Source organism: Uloborus diversus, chromosome 2 (assembly GCF_026930045.1).
Source record: "Uloborus diversus isolate 005 chromosome 2, Udiv.v.3.1, whole genome shotgun sequence".
Lineage (NCBI taxonomy): Eukaryota > Metazoa > Arthropoda > Arachnida > Araneae > Uloboridae > Uloborus > Uloborus diversus.
In genome coordinates, this window is record NC_072732.1 from 56,960,849 (window position 1) to 56,978,646 (window position 17,798).

Below are 17,798 nucleotides of genomic sequence, written 5' to 3' on the forward strand. Positions count from 1 at the left end.
TAAAAAATTCGAAAATTTAAAATTCCCAACTTGATTGCATTAATTCGCACAAGGGGGTATGTGCACAGCATATAGATTGCTATAATATGTAAATAATTACTTTTTAACAAAAATGAACTGTTTACTGAACATGAAGGAAAATATATTAAAACTTCATGGAAATGCGTTCGGATTTTTGACGTTTCGGATTTTTGACGTCCGGGTTTTCGACGTTCCTCCTTGATACATTGAGTTATTGCGGAGCAGTATCACTCTTCTGCTGAAACGTAGTCTGTTGCATAGTTCCTTTCCTTGACTATCTCATGTGGAACGAGATCATCTCACCAATATTCATAGAATGTTGGTTGGAGATACCTCGTTTTGCTACTAAATTAAAGAAAATAGTTTTCCTTCTTATACGAGTGAGAGTAGGAAAATAAGTTTCCCCTATTGACAGTGGACAGAGTTGTGTGCGAAAGGCAAAAAATGTAAGGAGACATTAAAGATAAGACACATTTTTATTTTTCCGCCAAAGTACCAAGGACATTGTAACATTTGTCATAACCACTTGATAAGCTTCAAAAAGCTCTCCAGGAAAAACTCAGGGCTTTACATTCGAAAGAAACGTATAACGGTTTGTTTGACTTCAGCATTACTTCCAAATTGCCTTTCGCCAATATTCTTCTTCAAAGCCGGAAACAGATGGAAGTCAGTTGGTGCGAGATTAAGAATGTTTGGCGAATGGTGCAGGCACTCCCCACCAAGAATTGCAATATGGTTTTGCTTTGCCGTCGACGCATGTGGTATTGCACTGTCTACTCAAAGGTGTGTAGGTGTTTTGCGCGTTCGCCTGCTATGCCGTCTTTCGCGCATAGCCGTTCGACACTTCATCCGTATGCAAAGCCCTGATGTTCTCCTGAAGGACTTCTTGCAGCTTATCAAGCGGTATGACAACTGTCCATTGTTATTTATGACTCCTTATACTATTCGACTTTTACACACCTCTGACCACAATTGCCAGGCGATACTTATCTTCGCATTTTAATGTAAAACACAAAACCGGCAAATAGTGTAACTGTCTCCCTCTTGCACCGAGATCTGCAATTGTCGAAATAAGAGTAAATAATGCATTTCTTGGAGTAACTGCTTTTCTGCTTTTAGCGACGCAGCTCAAAACGGAGTTTCGGGAAGCTCTGATCAAGGGTCTTCCTTTCCCGATCCTGACCATCGCCGAGTACCTCAGTCAAAACATGGAGGGCTTTTCCTGGGGTGGAAAGTACAGAAAAGCCGGATATTACACCTCCATCATGCTGTGGTAAGTTGTCAATATATCTACGTCTGTATCTATCCCACATCACAGACTTATTGGATTTCCGCATTATTTCGCTAGATGGTTTCCCATCGGCGATCTCTTCGTTTTTTCTCTGATGTCCCTTTCATTTTCTTATCCCACCTCCGTCTCAACACCGCACCATCTAGTGACCAATTTAAACAACTTTTATAAACGACAGAGGCTAGGCGCTAGAGTACGCAGTCCTCTTATGAGTTTTTGAGCTGATGGCTCATTGGATAGATTCGATTCGATTCCGAGTCACAATTGACTACAACTTTATTTATGTCGAGGACTGCATACTAAGTGCCTTGCCTCCATTATTTTTTATAACGATAGATGGCAGCACCATCACCGGATTGAACAATTAATGAGAATTTAGAACTAGACCAGGAGCTAATAGCTACCTGGTGCTAGCACCCCCAGAGGTATCGTTTCACTTGGAGGATATTGAGACCACGAGCATATTTAACGTCGCCCAGTCCCCTTTAATGACGACGGTGGATCTTCGACCATCGAGGTTCGAACTCAGGACCCTCCGGCCCCGAATCCGACACTCTACCGATCGGGCTACCACGGCCCTCATTGGATAGATAGATAGACAGATAGATCTACGTCTGCCTGATTGGTCGTGATCTTCTTGGGAAAAAGATTGCTTCGTTCGATCGGAAGTGGGTCAAGCGCTAAATTACGTAGAATCAAATATATAGATTTTCAAACAAGATTTTTTGGGGGAGGGGCTTTGTGTGGGTGTATATGTAATGTTGTTGTGAAAGACCGAAATTGGAGAATGTTGACTTTCACTGGGATCCACTGGAAATGTTCGGTCCTTCGCCGGTTTCCTTGGTATGTGAATTTCGATATTCACCGGTTGATTTCGACACAGTGGCAGTAATTCGGGAGGCAAAGGGGGGGGGGGGGGGGCAACCACCCCAGCACTTTTTTCATCGCCTGAACGTTTTTAAGGTTTTAATTTGAAAAAAAAAATCTGGGAAGATCACCCAACGATAGCTAGAAACTGCATTTTCTAGATTTCGGTTTCGGAACATTTCCAGAAGAGATTCCATAAACAAGCTCCCTCCTTCTTGTACCTTCAAAAAGCGCCTAAATTTGTGTTATTCGGAATTTTTTCTAGGAATCGAACCCGCTTCTCCCTGAGATCAGTAAAAAAATTTTAAAATACGTTTTTAAACCTCAAGAAACAAGTTCGGAAGTAGTCCTCCGCATTTTCCTTTGAAGTTACCAAAGGAAGTCTAAAATTGATGTTTTATGGCTTTATCAGTTCCAAAAGATTTACCGGGGAGAACCTGCGAACTCATTCTTTCCTCATTAAGTCATTCAAAGATATCCTGAAATAGCGTTTTTAAAACGATTAAACAATGCAAAATTGCTAAAGATGTCCTAAATTTGCTTTTTTAAGACACCAGTTGCGGGATTATTTTTGGGAAGTTACCTTTACATCACCAAATACGTTTGTTTTGATACTTCAGCTTCGAATATTTTTTTTGGGGGGGGAGGGGGGAGTTTCCGAAGCCTCTCCTCCTTAAATCACCCAAAGATAACCAAAAGTAAAATCTTCAGCTTTCAAAAATGTTGGACCCCGCCTTTATAATCTCCAATCGCAACCTCTGTGTCGACACATACCATATTTCGGATTTCCATGGTTACATGTACACTCATTACATACAATATACCGGCTGCTCAGTTATCCCATCCAGAGACTGCAGTTTTGTCCTTGTTACGGACTCATTAGTCTTAAAAGGGAATAACCGAACTGGAGGCAAATGTCATCTCATTGTAGCTGAGAGAGCCAACAAACTGGTAGATAAAGTAAATTTAATCTCACCAGCGAGAGTCCGCAGACATGGTGCGGTTAAAGGACGAAATTCCAGTCTCTGGATGGGATAACCGAGCAGTCAGTACATTGCATGTAAATCTGTCTTAGGCATGACTTAGATGGGGTAACTTACTGTTTATTGCCATAAAGAATTTGCTCACCAAGTATGATGTTGATAGAAGTGATTTCAAAATCAAAGTACAGCCTGACTACGGAGAGAAGGCGGATGAACGGAGAAGAGAAACAGAACACTTCATTTTGCAATTGGTAGGATCAGCAAGAACGCACAAGCAGTGAAGTTTTATTGTTCGCGTGATCTCGCTGATCCTACTTATACCTATTACAAAATAAAGTGGTCCGTTTCCGCTTCCAGTTTATTCGCCTTCTCTCCGTGGTCAATCTATAAAATGATCATTTATTGCAGGAAATATCTCAAACGAATGGAGGTTTTAGAACCTTATTGGGCCCTCTCTAGCGTGAATGCACAAATTAATACAGACGGGCATTAAGAGAGAAAAGTCTGGTATGATGTTGTAAAAGTATTTCCGATAGCTAAACACTTGGTATTTTTTTCGTCTGTTGCAATCAGGAGGAATTTTTTAAATCAAATCTTTTATTGTTATACATACACGCATACAAAAACTCAAAAATACATTGCTACTATCTTCGTAGCTACCCTTAACATAGCTACCAGTTCATCCGCCTTCTAACACCAAGTTCCCTAACTTTTGATGTACAGATAATTTTTATAATTCTGAGTTTAAGTTCGTTTGATTGCAGTGACACCTTTCACTTTGAATATAAGGAAAAAAAAAAGCAAATATACAATTTCGAGTATAAATGCACGTCCTAAAAATAATAAATTAAATAATTCTACCATATCTTGAGTCATCTCGTTCTACAATTACTGTAAACGTATCTCTAATTCTATCAAACTTGTAAACTGTCCAACTTATTAGTCTTGCAAGTGATCCCGGATATGCTCGATCTGGAATTAATCAGTTAACAGAGCAGAGGAAGTAAGGTCGAGTGATAATGAGGTGGAGGCAGATCTGTGACATCCTTGCTGTGTGTGACTGAACATTGTCCAATTGAAAAAATAGCTCCTAGGAGCGAAAAGGAAAGACAGGATTAGATCCCAATCTAATCCTGTGTTTGCTCTTATGATAACTATAATTTGATACCTTTGTGAGAAAGGAATGGTGGAGGTCAAAATATTGAGGAGAGAGGGGGGGTATTGATCAACTACAGGGTTAATTGTAAACAAGCGCCCACTATCGGAAATTCTGAAATCTCTTCTCCCAACATTAAGCCAGCATTTCCTTCGTAAACACGTCATGAATAGACCTTTCCTTCATTATTATTATTTCCGCAGCTCCACTTTCTACCTTTGACTTAACTACGTTTTACGTGCACTTCAATTCTTTCGAATGCTGTTTACCTGAACTGCTACTATTCTTATAATTTGATTCAAATATGTTGAATTCGGATGGAAAAAGAATTAAGCGCTTCCATTTGTCTAAATAAGAGTGAGGAAAACCGGTTTCAGAAATGAAACGCATATTTATATACTCGGCATCGTCATTGAATGCTTGGCAACAAGTATAATTCTAGACTTGTTCGATTGGTATGCATTCTTCAAAAGTTACTTCCTTTTCAAAAACATTTTAAATTATTCTGCGTTCTTTAGAATAAATAATCTTTCTGATTCCGGACAAAGTGAACCGAAAAAAAGTTCTTTTCTAAGGTATAACCCACAGAGAAAGAAATATTATTCAAGACTTAAATGAAAAACAGTGAGCGAGAGAGAGAGAGAGAGAGATGTAAAACTTTCTCGCCAATTACATGCGGAGAGGACAACCCAGCTCTGCACAAAAAATAACTTAATCTCTTCTAACTCTTGTTCTCTCTGAAAAGAAATGAACTCCATTGAGGTTAAGCCTCATCTTACCAGAGCCTGACTACACTCGTATAGTCCAACCACGGATTGCATGGAATTTTCAAACGTCCAGATAAGACGAATCTATGTGAATAAGAGAGGAAAGTAGAAATTTGATGAGCGTATTCCGCTCATTTGAATGAGACTCTGCTTCTACAAAAGCTGACATCGGTAAAAAATAAAATCGATAATAAATAGATTCGTCCATTTCTGGCTGTAAAACGTATGTTTGTCTTTCCATACGGGCCGTGGTAGCCCGATCGGTAGAGTGTCGGATTCGGGGCCGGAGGGTCCTGAGTTCGAACCTCGATGGTCGAAGATCCACCGTCGTCATTAAAGGGGGCGACGTTAAATATGCTCGTGGTCTCAGTGTCCTCCAAGTGAAACGATACCTCTGGGGGTGCTAGCACCAGGTAGCTATTAGCTCCTGGACTAGTTCTAAATTCTCATTAACTGTACGATCCAGTGATGGTGCTGCCATCTATCGGTATGAAAAAATAATGGAGGCAGGGCACTTAGTATGCAGTCCTCGACATAAATACAGTTGTAGTCAGTTGTGACTCGGAATCGGAATCGGTCTTTCCATACAATCCGTGGTCAGACAGTACTTGTATTTTTTGATATTTGATGCAATTTGTATTTCCAATACAGGACATCTTTCGCTATATGGATGGTCATGAATATTCTTCTGTGCATGGTGCCACGTTATGGAGCGTATGCCATGGTGCTGACGGGACTCTTGGTTCTATCGGCCAATGCCATTTATGCCCTTCTTTTGCCCAAGATTCCCCTCATCATTCATTTTGAAGTGCAGGTCCTCACTTTTTCATTTGGATGGTGCTTCTGGATTCTCGTCGTAGCAGGTAAGAAGAAATTTCGTACTTTGTTTTAAATCCCCTACTCGACGCAAAAAGGAAGAGGGTCCCCCAGGGCCGTAGAAAGCCAAGGTAGGCCTCTTGTCAGTTATGTCGCCGGGTCACTTGCGCCTTCGAGAAAAAGAACATAAAAGAAGGGGAAAAAAACTGCTTACTTGGGGGGAAACAAAACTGCTTACTAGACAATATTAACTATTTTAAGTGCCACAGAGTAAATTTTTCTTAATCTGTACGTTTTCTCTTATTCGGAGTTCTTTTTTCCCTTTTTTGAAGTGATAACTTCTTGTGGGAGGGTAAACCGATTTGTGACATAACACGCGTAACGGCGCATAGTCCAGTCAATAGGTAGAAAAAAAAGGGCTTGCCTTAAAAAAAATGGGGTCAAAGATTTTATTTTTTAAATTTGTGTATACTAGTGCCAATATGAAAAAACCAAGTTATCCAACACGAAAGACTTCGGGAGAACTTTTGGGGGCCGAAAACCCCCAAAAATTTGTGATTTTTTGTGGTATTTTCAGAATATCTCAAAAATGGTTAAAATCACAAAAAAACGTGAAATGCAAATGTTAAAGAGGATTAAATTTCCTTCAACTTTTGTCATTACAACATTTTTGTAGCATGAAAAGCAAGCGAGTTACAGCTTCTTGAAAGTCACACTTTTTCTGAACCCCTTCAGCGAATTGTGTGAAAGCGCATCGGATAACGGAGGAAAAAAGGAGAAACGCCGGCAGTCTGACCTTGGAAATCATTTGTCTTTCACAGCTGAGGGTAAATTCCTCCGTTCCCTTTAATTTAAACAAAACACCCCCATTCCATCCCCCCCCCCTTTTTTTTTCTCCAAATGAGATGAATCGACTCAATAGCTACTCATGTTGGTCACTTCAGGGTTTGAGCGAGAGTATGTTTTATCAATTTGTGTGTTCTGAATTACAATTTTTTCCCTAGAAATGATTACGCCTGATCAAGGTGTTTTTTTTTTATTATCATTATTATTTGCGAAATCAGTTTGCATGAATGCGAAATAAAGATTGTGAAGGAGAAGGGAACAGAAAATCTTCAAAGATGCAGCGCAAAACGGCAAAATGAAGAACATCAGCGTTTTTTGAAGTTCTTAAAAGAAGTGACAATTCACACTGCCTGTCACAAATGCTATCTCAATGAGCAATCAATCTCTTCCCTTGAAGTAATGGTTGAACCTAACATGTTAACTAAATTCCTTAAGAAAGATTTCTGGCAAATTATAACAAAAAGAATTGTCTTATTCTACTTCTTGAGACATATTTCGAAGAGTGTGGCATTGAAGTTAGGCAGACTCAAGATGATGCCGACTCACTCACTTACTGCTCTTTCAAAGGCAAAAGAAATTGAAAAGGTTGTTATAGTGAGCGAGAGTACTGATGACAGCTTTAGGACAGCCTTTCAGCAACTTGTTCTTTTTAAAACCTGGAAGAGGGAATGCTTGTGATTTGTTTTTTTCCCCAATAAATCTTTTAAGTTTGACCCCAGCAATATTATTTTCATCCATGCGTCTAGTGGGTGTGATACGACTTCGGCGATCTTGGCCAAGGCAAAATTAAGTTGTACAAAATAGTCAAAAAAAAGAAAAAAAAAACTCCTGAAATTAAGGAAGCTATTGAAGTATTTATGGACCCAATCTGTCATCATGATGTCTTCCTTAGCTGCAGCTGGAGAAAACATTTTGCAAATATTATACACAGGTGACGTAAAGTATTTGAACCTATCTTTGGATGCTTTGCAATTTAATCTTTTTATAAAACTAGCATACAGGGCTAAGATAAATCTTGCAGGGGTACCTCCAACGTGCGGGGAGGGGGGGGGGGCATGCTGGACGTTATTACTCATATCGGTTCTACCACCAAATTCAAAGTTGGTTGGGCAACATAATTGATCCAGAGAAATGGGGTTGGGAACGCAGGACGCAAGGTCTAATTTGTTGACACGAAAAGAGATTCAGTTACTCAGAATCTTTTGAAGATTGTACCTTGTACCTGCAAGAAAAACTGTACTGGAGCCTGTTCTTGTCACAAGGCAGGTTTAAAATGCTTCAGCAAGTGCAAACACTGCAGTGGCGCAAATTGTGAAAATGTTGCAGAAATTTCATCTTTGGATGAGACTGCTGAAGAAGATAATTTGTTCCAGGAGCTTTTGGAATTACCGCAACAAGGAGATGAACAATTAAAGGATCACAGCTTCTTTCTACCCCCTACAGATTCTGAACTTGGAGAACCTGGACCTTCAAAACGGCTTCGAAGAAGATAAACAGCGTATTTTGTTGTTATTTCTCTATTTGCTTTAAGGTCGAATGAATCTCTCTGTAATTTAGATGTAGGTATTAATTTTCTACAGTTGGATTTTCATTTTGTAAGGGTTTTTCATGCCTCAAAAAAAGTTTCTGCAGAATTTTTTCAAAGTGTTCATTACGTATTACAGTAAAACCTGTAAAGTTGACCACCCTTGTAAGTTGACCACCTGTCTATGTTGACCGCTTTTGTCAGGAACGGAATTAGTTCTATCTCATACAATGAAGGAAAACCTCTATAACTTGACCACCTCTCTATCTTGACCACCTGTCTATCTTGACCACTAAAGTACACCAAATTTGGTTTGGAGCGTTGTAAAAAACCCTTTGTAAGTTGACCACTTGGTTTATTTTATTAAACTTTCTTCAGAAAATTATTTTATTTTATTATTTATTTATTCATTTAATATTATTATTATTTTTTGATAGCTTTCCAAGAATCTATACATTTCGGGCCCCCTGCAGTAAAATATGTAGGGCCTCTCCCTAGTGGCCAAAAGTGTCTATTACTAAAGTGAATAAGTCTTAGTGCTAGTTTTTTCTTCTATTTTTCTTCAATTTCTAGGGCCGTTAGCCCCTTTAAGGACGCGGGTCTCTTGCACTGCGGGTACGCAGATTTGGGGCTGCTAATGAGTAAAGTTACATGTTTCTGGTGCAAGGGATTAAGAGATAGGACATTTTATTTTTGCCTTTATGAACTGGGAGAGTCGAGCTTGTTGCTCTTTGGACTATAATTTTTGCATAAAAAGGCTTCAAAAAGAAAGTTAGTTGAACTTGAGATTAATAAAAAGTATGAAATATTAAAATTAATTGAAAATGGAGAAAGCCAGAGAAAATTAGCTGGCATATATGGAATTTCTAAAACTACAGTGTCTAATATAGTTAAAAACCAGGAAAAAGTAACAAAATTATTTGAATTGTATTTTTAATTATTGTTTCACTTTCAATAATGTTAAACAATAAATGTGAGTTGAAGAGAAAAAGTAAGGGTGAATTCCTTAAAAAAGAAAAAATACATGGTGCAAGAAATGACAAAAAATAAAATAAAAATCATTCCCGCCCTTTATAAGTTGACCACCTGTCTAAGTTGACCGCCAAAGTACTGCACCGCGAGTGGTCAACTTACACAGGTTTCACTGTACTATTGTACCTTTATTTATTCATTTTTTTTTTCTTTTTGTATATTGTTTGCTTATTATCACCCTAATATTTATTCATTCACATTTATATTCGAATATTGCATTTTCCCTTGTAATAGAATAGATGGTACGAATTATGTGCTTTAAATGAATGAGAAGATTTTGTAATTCAATTACAAACTGCAATATAAATCATATGTTATTGGAGTCTGACTGAAGACTACCTCTGTCAGGCTAGAAATATTAGTTCGTGAGCGGTGGGGGAGGGTTTATTATTATTATTGTGACAGAGCATAGGATGCATGACTGTGTTGATTGTTTGCTTATTAGCTGCCTAATATTCATTCCTTCACATTAATATTTAAAAATCACATCTTTGTTTGCAATAATTAGACAAGAATGTACGAATAATATCCCTCAAATGAATGTATATATTGTGTAATCCAGTTACAAACAACAATATATCATCTATTATTGGAGTCTGATGAAGACTACCTCTGTCAGATCAGAAAAGTTAGTTCGTGAGCAGTGGGGAAGGTTTTTTTTTAAATTATTATTGCATCGTTGTATGTGCTTTAAATGAATGCGTATATATGTATTTCAGTTTCATAATACATCGTTAGTTTTTGGAGTCTAGTGGGAACTAATCTGTCAGCCAGAATTGCTACTGTGTCCAGCGGGGGGGGGAGGGGGGGGAGCAAGAAACTCAAACTACTCTAACTGTCGATAAACTCTCTGAAACTAAAGTTTCTATTAAAGTTCTAATAATTATGACGCCTTGCTTTCAGTGTGAAAGATTTTTTTTTCGGAGTGGAGGAAAACTGCCTATTTTCAAAGAGCTATAGCAAGCTTGTTATTTGTGCTATAAAAAAGTTATAAATACAAAAGTTGTAGGAAATTTTATGTTCTTTAAACTTTACATTTAAAACTTTTTTCTAAGTTGAACCATTTCGGAGATATTTTGGAAAAAACAAAAAAAGTCATAAATTTTTGTGGTTTTTCGGCCCCCAAAAGTTCTCCCGGGGTCTTTCGTGTTGGATAACTTGGTTTTTCCATGTCGGCACCAATATGTACAAATTAAAAAAATAAAATCTTTGACCCCATTTTTTGCAAGGTAAAATGTATCTATTGACTGGACTAGCAACTCTTGTCTGACATTCCTTTCGTTCGCGCATTGACTGGACTAGCAACTCTTGTCTGACATTCCTTTCGTTCGCGCATACGACAGAAGCGCGCATGGTCGGGGAAATTTTGTTTCTTTACTCTTTGGGTCAGCTTTAAGAGTTAAGTGATAGTAAAAAAAAAAAAAGTAATAAAACAGAAGATGGATGATCGTCGCAACATAACGCAATCTCCTAACGAAAGGTGAGTTTAATAATACAATATAATACCAATAACATTGTAAACAATATATATTCAAAACAGCATTTAATCTTTTAATTTATTTTCAAAACAAAAACATTTTTGCGATTAGTTATACTAAAAATATCTTGCGTCATTTAGAATTTTGAACTGTGATAAGGTGTACATATTTTAAACGAACTTCATCCCCGCAGACTCCGCAACGCGGGGATAGTCTGAATGGTGATCAAAAAATAAAATTATTTTTCATTTAGAACGATTTCGAAGTCGGTTCCATTTTTGATACAATTCCTTTAATTTTAACTGGAGATTTTAATGTTAATTTTGCTTCTGATCTAGCTAAAAATTTAGTATCGTTCCTACAATCCAAATTACAATTACAAATGATTGATAAGCCATAAGAAGTCACTACAAGTCACGGAACTGTACTTGATGCAGTCTTCGCAAGATTTTTAGATAACATACAATGCAAAAATTTCGATGCTTAGCTACCATAAGCCAATTTTTACTTTCATAGGATTAAATAATGATAATAAATTAATCCTATGAAAGTTATCACTTCTGCCGAGCGTCTCGTGAAGCGCTTTTTTTTTTTTTCCTTTCTTTTTTCTTTCCTTCTTTTCTCTCTCTCTCTCTCTCTCTTTCTTTTTTTTTTTTTTTTTTTTTTTGCGTCAGTGTCGCTGGATCCCTCCAAGGTCCGGGCTCCTAATTTCCGACTAGGCTGACCTTTCGTCGGGCCTGAGGTCGCCCTCCATTTTCATACCCTCCATTTTTAAAATGGCAGACACAGAGGTCTTTTTTTTTTTTTTTAATTGAATACTATGTCCGGTTGCAATACAATGGAAAGTCCATTTAGAACCCAAAACAACGTGCTTTTCTGGTGTACAAACTATTTATTTATTTATTTTTAGATTGCCTGTTCCTCAGTTACCTTCTTAGAAGCATTTTTACTTAGCAATTCAACTAAGGTCTTTTTTTTTTCTTTTTTTTAAACTTTACGGAAATGAGACATTATAATGCAACCGGTCAAAATTAATTGACCGTGCTTGTTATATTAGCAATGCCAATAGATACTAATCAAAGTAATTAAACAATTCTGGGAACTTCCTTGTCCAAACTTTTCGTTCAAGTCTGACGCTTAAAATCGATTGGATGTAACAAATCTTCGACACTTCAACTTGAACTGCAATTATCTTCTGATAATTCAAAGAATTACAAATCCTGACTCATTATAGTTAAAGGATTGTTGAATAAGGTTTCGCGTTGTTCGAAAAATTAGGAAAAAAGAATGTTTCTAGTTAGTCGTTTTGTAATGACTTTGCTCTAACTCGTTTCCGTAATTAATGATAGTCAAGAGAATAGAATTCTAAAAAATGAACGTCGCTCTACGTCGCGCACTTCGTCACGTTGAGCAATAGTTTCTTTCAATCGCATAAACGCCTGTGATTTTTTTTTTTTTTTTCTGCGACATGTATAGGTCCGCATCATGGAAGTTGAATACCAGCAATACTATAATTAGGGTTGGTTTATGTGAGAGAATTAAAATAAAAAGAAAAAGAAATTTACGTTTTTAGATCAGGGGCGGAGCGCATACAGAATACCGATTTAGGGGAGGGGTGTCATACTGAAAAATAACGAATCAACGGTTTTGGGTACGAAAATTTTCTGAAATTGCTTGGGTGTCAAAAAAAAAGCCCCTAAGCGACCATGAATAAGAGACATAATACAGCATAAACGTTACTTACTAATTTCATAAGCAATTTCAAATGTTTACTTTTAGAAATTATTAATAAATTGAAAAGATCACTGAAATCGTTTAAATTTAATTATTTGAGTGTTTGAACACAATGTGGGGCAGATAATATTGTCGAAGATTAAGGGCGGTGGTCACGACCCCCATAACTGCTCCTTGTATCCAAATCTTTGGTGTAGATTTGAAAAAGTTCGGTTATATGTTTTTCCCTCTTTGCTTTCATGTACTTTTAAGAATGCGTTGGTAAAATGTATAGTTGTTTCTCACCATCGTCAGTGTTACAACAGTGAAAAATAACTAATTTGTAATAACTATATGTGTTCTTTTGAAAAAAAAATCGCAAAAAGACAGTTGCTTAATAACCTGTACTTTTGCCAAAATTTGAAATTATCGTCATAACATACTAGATAACATTCTTTCTCATAACAGAATGTATGCATCGGTAATTATGAAAAAAAAATTGCAATAGCTTTCGTTCACTTAATATTTTTTTTATTTTCATAATGGGGTTGTTTCCTTCAGTCAAAAGTAGTACTTTTTGTCACTGAAATTGATAGAATAAAAAAAAAAAAAATAACATGGACCCAGAAAATACTTTTATTTTCCAACAGTTATTTTTTAATTATTTTTTTTTAATGTCCGATTTTTCAAACACGGTGTGGTCTTTATGACGTCACAAATGATGCACTTTGGTGCATCTTTCTACCACGTTTCCGCGTTATGATAATCAAGAAGCGAATTAAATATTGTGCTTTACGCTTGCTATCAACCCTATCGTTGCCAATACACGTGAGTAAAGATGCGAATTAAATATTTTGCTCTGTGAATGGCAACACAGAATGGCATTTTATCATTTGTGATGTCATCGGACAGAAGCATAAAAATTGAAAGCGCGCCGATTTAAGTAATTTTTTTAAAATATTAAACTTAAACAAATTATTTTAAAAATGGTCAAATCCTATGTTTTGAAGCATGCTCTTTCAGAAAAAAATGCTTTTAAAATTTTGGAAACGACCCCATTATTTCGCCTTGCCTTCCCGCTATTCGCAACAAATATCGGTGGGGCCAGTTTTAGCGTTCCCAATTGTGAAACTTTTTTTGTCATATTTTTTAATAAAGGCTTATTTTCTATTCCCCCCCCCCCTCCGTCTCTCTGAGAATAAAAGCTTTTATTATCAGTCTTCGTGTCGGTTTGGGTAGGACCATCGAGCTATAATAATACACCCAAACCTGTCTTTATGCGGTGGATAGGAACTGCATTAAAAAAGTCTCACGTAGAAAATAACCCAAAATGTTGCAAATAAACGAAATGAAAATAAACCAAGTGATGATAATTTTGCCAACTCCCGAAGATTTTCACGAATAAGGAAACTTTTGAGAGGTCACAGTGACTTTCCATCGGGAGGCTTCTGTCGTCACTTTAAGATACTACCTCGCACTTGTTTTATAAATAATTTCCGCTCGTTCTATAAATAATTTCCAAAAACCGCACAAAAAAAGACCGCACAGAAACAGGATTGGGTGCACTATTACACATCGATACTACTATTGCACATCGAAGAGTAGGACAAGCTTTTTAATCGTTTCCAGAGACGAAAATGAATAAAAGTAATTACGAATTTAACTGATAATAGATGTAACAAATTAATTCCGAGGTTGAACTTAAGAGCGAATATTTTAATGTGGGTTTTAAGCTTTTGAAACTTTCCAAAGGATACAGGTTTTTCGAGCTTCTCCTTGCTCTACATCATCAGTTTAAAAGCTTTGTTAAAAAAAAAAATCACCATACAGTACTTGTCATTTTTTAAATAGTTTTGCTTTTAGATTCATCTCTATTTAAGCAATATATTAGAATGATTAATTTTTTTTATTCACATCATAAATCATAAGATTAAAAAAAAAGCAGAGATAGTCTCGTTTGTACGCAATCTTTCTGTCCAAATTGTTTGAAATCCTTCAAAAAACAGGCAAAACGTTTTCACCCTGACCGCATATCAGCGGATGTCATAAATAACCTGAACCAGTTTGAATTCGACTTGTCTGATTCACTTTAAAGCTCACTTTTCCATTAATTTCTTAGCCGCTTGGCTGCCGAAGAGTGCAGTGTTGAGTACATTCTTTTTCTGACAACTTCCCAATGAAAATTGAGTTAATGATGCCGTGTTGTAACTTTCTAAACGTTTATATCGCACTTCCAGTTACTCTCTGTTTAATTTCCATCTAACTGTCGTAAAATAAATGAAAACTGCTTGATTTTTGTAATCAAGTTACGCTTCGAATACTTTATGAAATATCAGGATGAATGAATTTTGTGAAATGTGCAACTATTTATCAGTAAAGTATCTGTTATAGCTGGATGTGTAAGAGCTGTTTTTTCCTCATTATTTGGCAATGGAGAATTAAATAAAAACTTTACTTTGGCAATGTCACACAAAATTCTGTTTTGGTTATATACTTGAAATTACAATTTGAATCAAGTTCATAATGATTTATTAAAAAAAAAATTAAGAACTTTCAAGAAAAGTTCCACATGGAAAAACATTTCTGACAAACTCAAACTCTAAAGCCTTCTTCTATTTTGAAAACATTATCAGAAAAACGAATTCCTTGCATTGCCCAAAAACATTTAAAGCACGAATTTTATCAAAAACACCGAATTTTATCAAAAACACCGGCAAAAAAAAAAAAAAAAGTTTCTTTTCCCCCGCAGAAAATTAATAGATAGAATTCGTGTGAGTTATTTTTTGGAATTGCGTGGGGAGAAGAGTGACTGGGGAACACGAACGATGGGTGTATTTTAAGAAAATGATATGCAAACAAAGTGTGTTTGATTGCAGGTTTATTTTGAATTTCAAAACATTAAAATCAAATTTAGTCAAATTGTTAAATTTACAAGCATAAGAACGGCTCAAAATCAGTAAAAATGGAAAAATTACTTTTCCCACAGTAAGCAACTGCTGTATAAGAAAGAGCTCCTAACAAGGTTGTAGTTAATCATCAAAATGCACTTGATTTGAATATTTTGAAATTCAAAACAAACATGCCAGCAAATCCTTTACGCTTACTCCCCGAACTTTTCAAACTTTTTTTACAACTTGTACCCCATCCCAGCCTTCAACTGAAATTGTGGAAAACCTGTAGATTACCTGTATATTCATTTTGTGTCCAGAAAAAAAAAACCCTCAATGGTTTTTTTACCAACTTTTTTTTTCTTTTTTTTCGAAAAAAAAATAGTGATTTTAGGAGGTTAAGGAGGTATTGAAAAAAGAGAGGAAACGAAAAAAGGGTGCACACACACAAAAAAAACACTGAACAATCCCTGATTACTCAGAAAACATTTCTGTTAAGCAACTTACATATCTCAGAAAAATAAGTATTTTTTTTTTTTTTTAATTCTTCTCCAAGGCACATTATCCGTCATCGTGGGAACCGCCATGTCCATCATCGACAACTTCTTCCCAAACAAGTTCTCCACTATCTTCGAGGTGGACTACGACACGCCGTATCGCTACTTCGTCGGGCAAGACACGTCAGCTGCGGGCCCCACCCCGGTGAGGGAACACCTTTCCCTGGGCCCCGTCTCCGCCACCCCTTTCCCGGTGCTGAGCCCAGCCCACAACGCCCCCTCGGACGGACTCGTCAACGGGGCGTTCGACGACGACGAGGATGAGGACAAGGGCAGAGAGTACGGCACCATCGTCAACGGAAAGAGAGCGGTCAGCCTCAAAAATTTCGGCAAGTTCGCGCAGAAGGAAGCTGGACGACGAAAGCAGCTTTCCTACATGCAAAGGTGAGCATGCCCTCGACATAGCCCAGTCAGCATTAGCCACAGAGCCAGGGGGTGCCCCCCTCCCCAACAGCAGGTCACACCATCCTAAATATCGCAAATCCCCCCCCCCCCAAGTGAAAAATACCCCTCAAAACAACCTTCCCCCTCCTCTGAAATTTTCAATGGCGCAGTCTGACATTATTGTTTGAAACAATTATTAATTCTCATATGAGCCCATTATTGCAGAAATGCAATCAAATGTTATGGTCTTTGTCATGATTGAAAACAATGCCGAAGTAGTTACAGCATCCATTTCGTCATTATTTTGAGCTCATCAGTCTGGTATAGCCATAAACGAGCTGCAGGCGAACAATCTTGTAGAAGTGCTTAGTATACCTTCACACTGGAAGCTAAAAATATTTTAGTAAACCAGCGAGACAGTCACAATCTTGGTACAACTTCACCTCCAAAAATTGAACTGTACTTTCGCTCCGGCTTTTTAGCGGCGTGTGTGTGTGTGATTTGTAACTACCGCAACTTTTATCTTCACTTTTTTGAGGTGGAGCCGTACTAAGATGCGGACCTCTGCTTTGCTAAACTATTTTTAGCTACCAGAGTGAAGATATAATGAGTGTTTTACACGAGGATATTCACCTGCTGCGTGACTATTGTTATTTATGATTGATGAGCCGAGAATAAGAGATAAACTACCGTCCCTGGATGCTGTAATTGCTATCGATTCAGCCTTAGTTGCGGCTTTGTGACGGTAACCTGTAGCTTTATTCTTCAATTTTTTCCCCGTGTTCCTTTGAGAATTTAAACTTATATCCATTGTTTGTTAAGCTTCTTATGTGCTAAGAGTTTTATGACTTTTTTTAGGAAAATTAACAGTTTCTCTGGACCCCATATATCTCCACGTGGAAAGGATGTGAACATAGATATGAAATCAGTAGCAGGAATTTGGTGACATGATCAAAAGGACGCAATGTTTTCCTTCAATTTTTCATGAGATGTTTGGAAAGTATAGGGAGTAAAGTGATTTTGTCGCAACTATTACAAAACACAGCTTTTTCGTCGCACCCCAATGTGATCTCAAGAAATGATGTTCTAACTTCGACTACGCATTCCTTAGATCGGCTGACGTATTCCATTGTTGTTATTGAAGAGAGAAACGGCTCAGCCAATAGACATCAATTTTCTACCAATTTTGAATGGTTGAAAATTTAGAAAATATATATATGAATGGTATTCGGATTTTTTTCACACACCATTCAAGCCAGTTGCCAAAAACTTTGATTTGAATCGTGAACTTTGTATTATTTATTATGCATGTTGTTGTTGTTATATCATTCAAAATGTAAATATGTATTACTGGAAATAATGTATATAGGCGTAACTTTTATCTTTTAATGAAAGCAAAATTTGAAATACAATCCATGTAAATTATGTACGATGCACGGTCAAAAAATTATAGATGAAGTTCCTGTTCTGTATT

At 37.0% G+C, this 17,798-nt stretch overlaps 1 protein-coding gene across 2 annotated transcripts in view; it reads left to right on the forward strand.

Annotated features, from left to right (window-relative positions):
• Positions 1 to 17,798, forward strand: part of LOC129217051 (dual oxidase maturation factor 1-like) — a 170,925-nt gene extending 153,127 nt beyond the window's left edge. For both annotated transcript variants that reach the window (XM_054851291.1, XM_054851292.1), the window contains exons 6-9: positions 1,141 to 1,294; positions 5,737 to 5,948; positions 15,940 to 16,324; positions 17,183 to 17,798. In XM_054851291.1, coding sequence (XP_054707266.1) covers positions 1,141 to 1,294; positions 5,737 to 5,948; positions 15,940 to 16,324; positions 17,183 to 17,270 — 839 coding nt within the window. In that variant the 3' untranslated portion in view covers positions 17,271 to 17,798. The remainder of the gene's footprint in view (positions 1 to 1,140; positions 1,295 to 5,736; positions 5,949 to 15,939; positions 16,325 to 17,182) is intronic.